Genomic DNA, 1528 nt, shown 5'->3' with positions numbered 1-1528 from the left:
GGGCATGACCAGTGGGCGCATGACCAGTGGCGTCTGGGCGGGGCAGAGCCCGATGCCTCCCACTCACTCACCCTCGGAAAGAGCCTTGTTTTCCAACGGGGGAAACTGAGTCCCAGAGGCTGTGTGTTCAGCGTGGACCGGAGGGGAGGGCTGGATCCTACAAGCAAATGTGGGGACAGAAACAGACCTGGGGCTCTCTGGGGCACACAGCCCAGGAAGGCCTCCAGCGGGGTGGGGTGGGCTTGGGGTCCAGCAGGGGAAAGGCCTGTCCCTCCCCTGCCCCCGACTCAGAGCAGGCCTCAGTCCCCCGTCTTGTCTAATCAGTTGGTCACAAGGAGCTTTTGGGGCCCGGGCATTTCTCGTCCTGCACTGACGAAGGAGGCCCTCTCCTGGGGTCCACCTTCCTGCCCCAAGCCGGCCCTGAACCCCCCCCCCCCCCAGGCCCCCCGAGCCCCCCAGGTGACCGAAGCTCCACCCCCCACCAGGGACTACGCTTCCCGCATCCAGCGCCCCTTCTCTGTGAAGTTTGACCCATACACGCTGGCCATCGATGTGCTGGACAGTCCCCAGGCTGTCCGTCGGTCCCTGGAGAGCCTGCAGGACGAGCTGTACACCCTCACGCGTGCACTGGGCGCCCTCCGCTAGGAGCCGGGGGAGGTCCTGAGGTCTCCCCCTGCCCGTCCCCGGCCTGCCCCCGGCCGCTGCCCAGGGGAGGGGTGGGGTCACTGGACGCCCAAGAGCCCACCAGAGAGCCCCCCTGCCGGAAGGCACCCGCAGACGGCCCCCACCCCGCCGGTCGCAGCCCCGCCCGCGCCCCCGCTCACAGCCTCAATAAAGGGAAGCAGCCTCCCTGTGCCTCCCTCCGCGTCTGTGCGCCGCCCCCGCTCGCCCCGGCTCCCAGCCTCGCCCCCACGTCTCTCTTCCGCTTCCCTCCTCCTCCCAGACCTCACTGGGCCACCCCGGGGGTCCTCACTGGACTAGCCTGCGCAGAGCCCCCAGCAGCTCGGGGGCAAAGGGGCCACATCCCCGTGGTGTGGCAGCGTGGGGGCAGGGGGCCCAGGGAACCCCACCTGGGGTTCACAGCTCTGGATTTGAGGGTGCAATTCCAAGGCAGGGCTATAGCCTGGGGCCTCCCCACAAGCCGGGGGTCCCCACTAGCGGACAGGGGCTCAGGGGCCAGCCCGTAGCAGGTGCAGGGATGAGTCCGGAGGCATCCCCCGCCCCGCCCCCCGCCGCTGGTTCACAGATGACGTCTCTGGGCCTGAGTCCCAGCAAGGTGGCTGCGGCAGGATTCAGGCTGTGTGACATGTACCTCGGCTCGCTTGAGGGGTCTCGATATGGCCCTGCGGCTGCAGCCCCCCACATCCTCCAGGGCTGGCCTAGCGCAGGGGCCCACTCCTCCCACTTGGCCCCTGTCCTCGGAGAGAGCAGCCTGGGGCTTCCGCCTTCCCTGCCGGGGTGGGAAATGCGCGCCCGCCTCCCGGGCCTGCTCACTCCCGGGCCTGCTCACTCCGGGAATGCTCACTCC

The 1528-nt window shown here is 69.3% G+C and overlaps 1 protein-coding gene across 1 annotated transcript in view; it reads left to right on the top strand.

The window, feature by feature from the left end:
* The window catches only part of TH (tyrosine hydroxylase), a 7188-nt gene extending 6339 nt beyond the window's left edge, over window positions 1-849 (top strand). Inside the window, exon 13 of the mRNA XM_059398707.1 lies at window positions 486-849. Coding sequence (XP_059254690.1) covers window positions 486-645 — 160 coding nt within the window. The 3' untranslated portion in view covers window positions 646-849. The remainder of the gene's footprint in view (window positions 1-485) is intronic.
* Window positions 850-1528: the final 679 nt, after the last annotated feature.

The sequence above is a fragment of the Mustela nigripes genome, chromosome 1 (genome assembly GCF_022355385.1).
Source record: "Mustela nigripes isolate SB6536 chromosome 1, MUSNIG.SB6536, whole genome shotgun sequence".
Classification (NCBI taxonomy): Eukaryota; Metazoa; Chordata; class Mammalia; order Carnivora; family Mustelidae; genus Mustela; species Mustela nigripes.
Note: the sequence above shows the minus strand (reverse complement) of the source record. Positions and strands in the feature narration are given on the sequence as shown.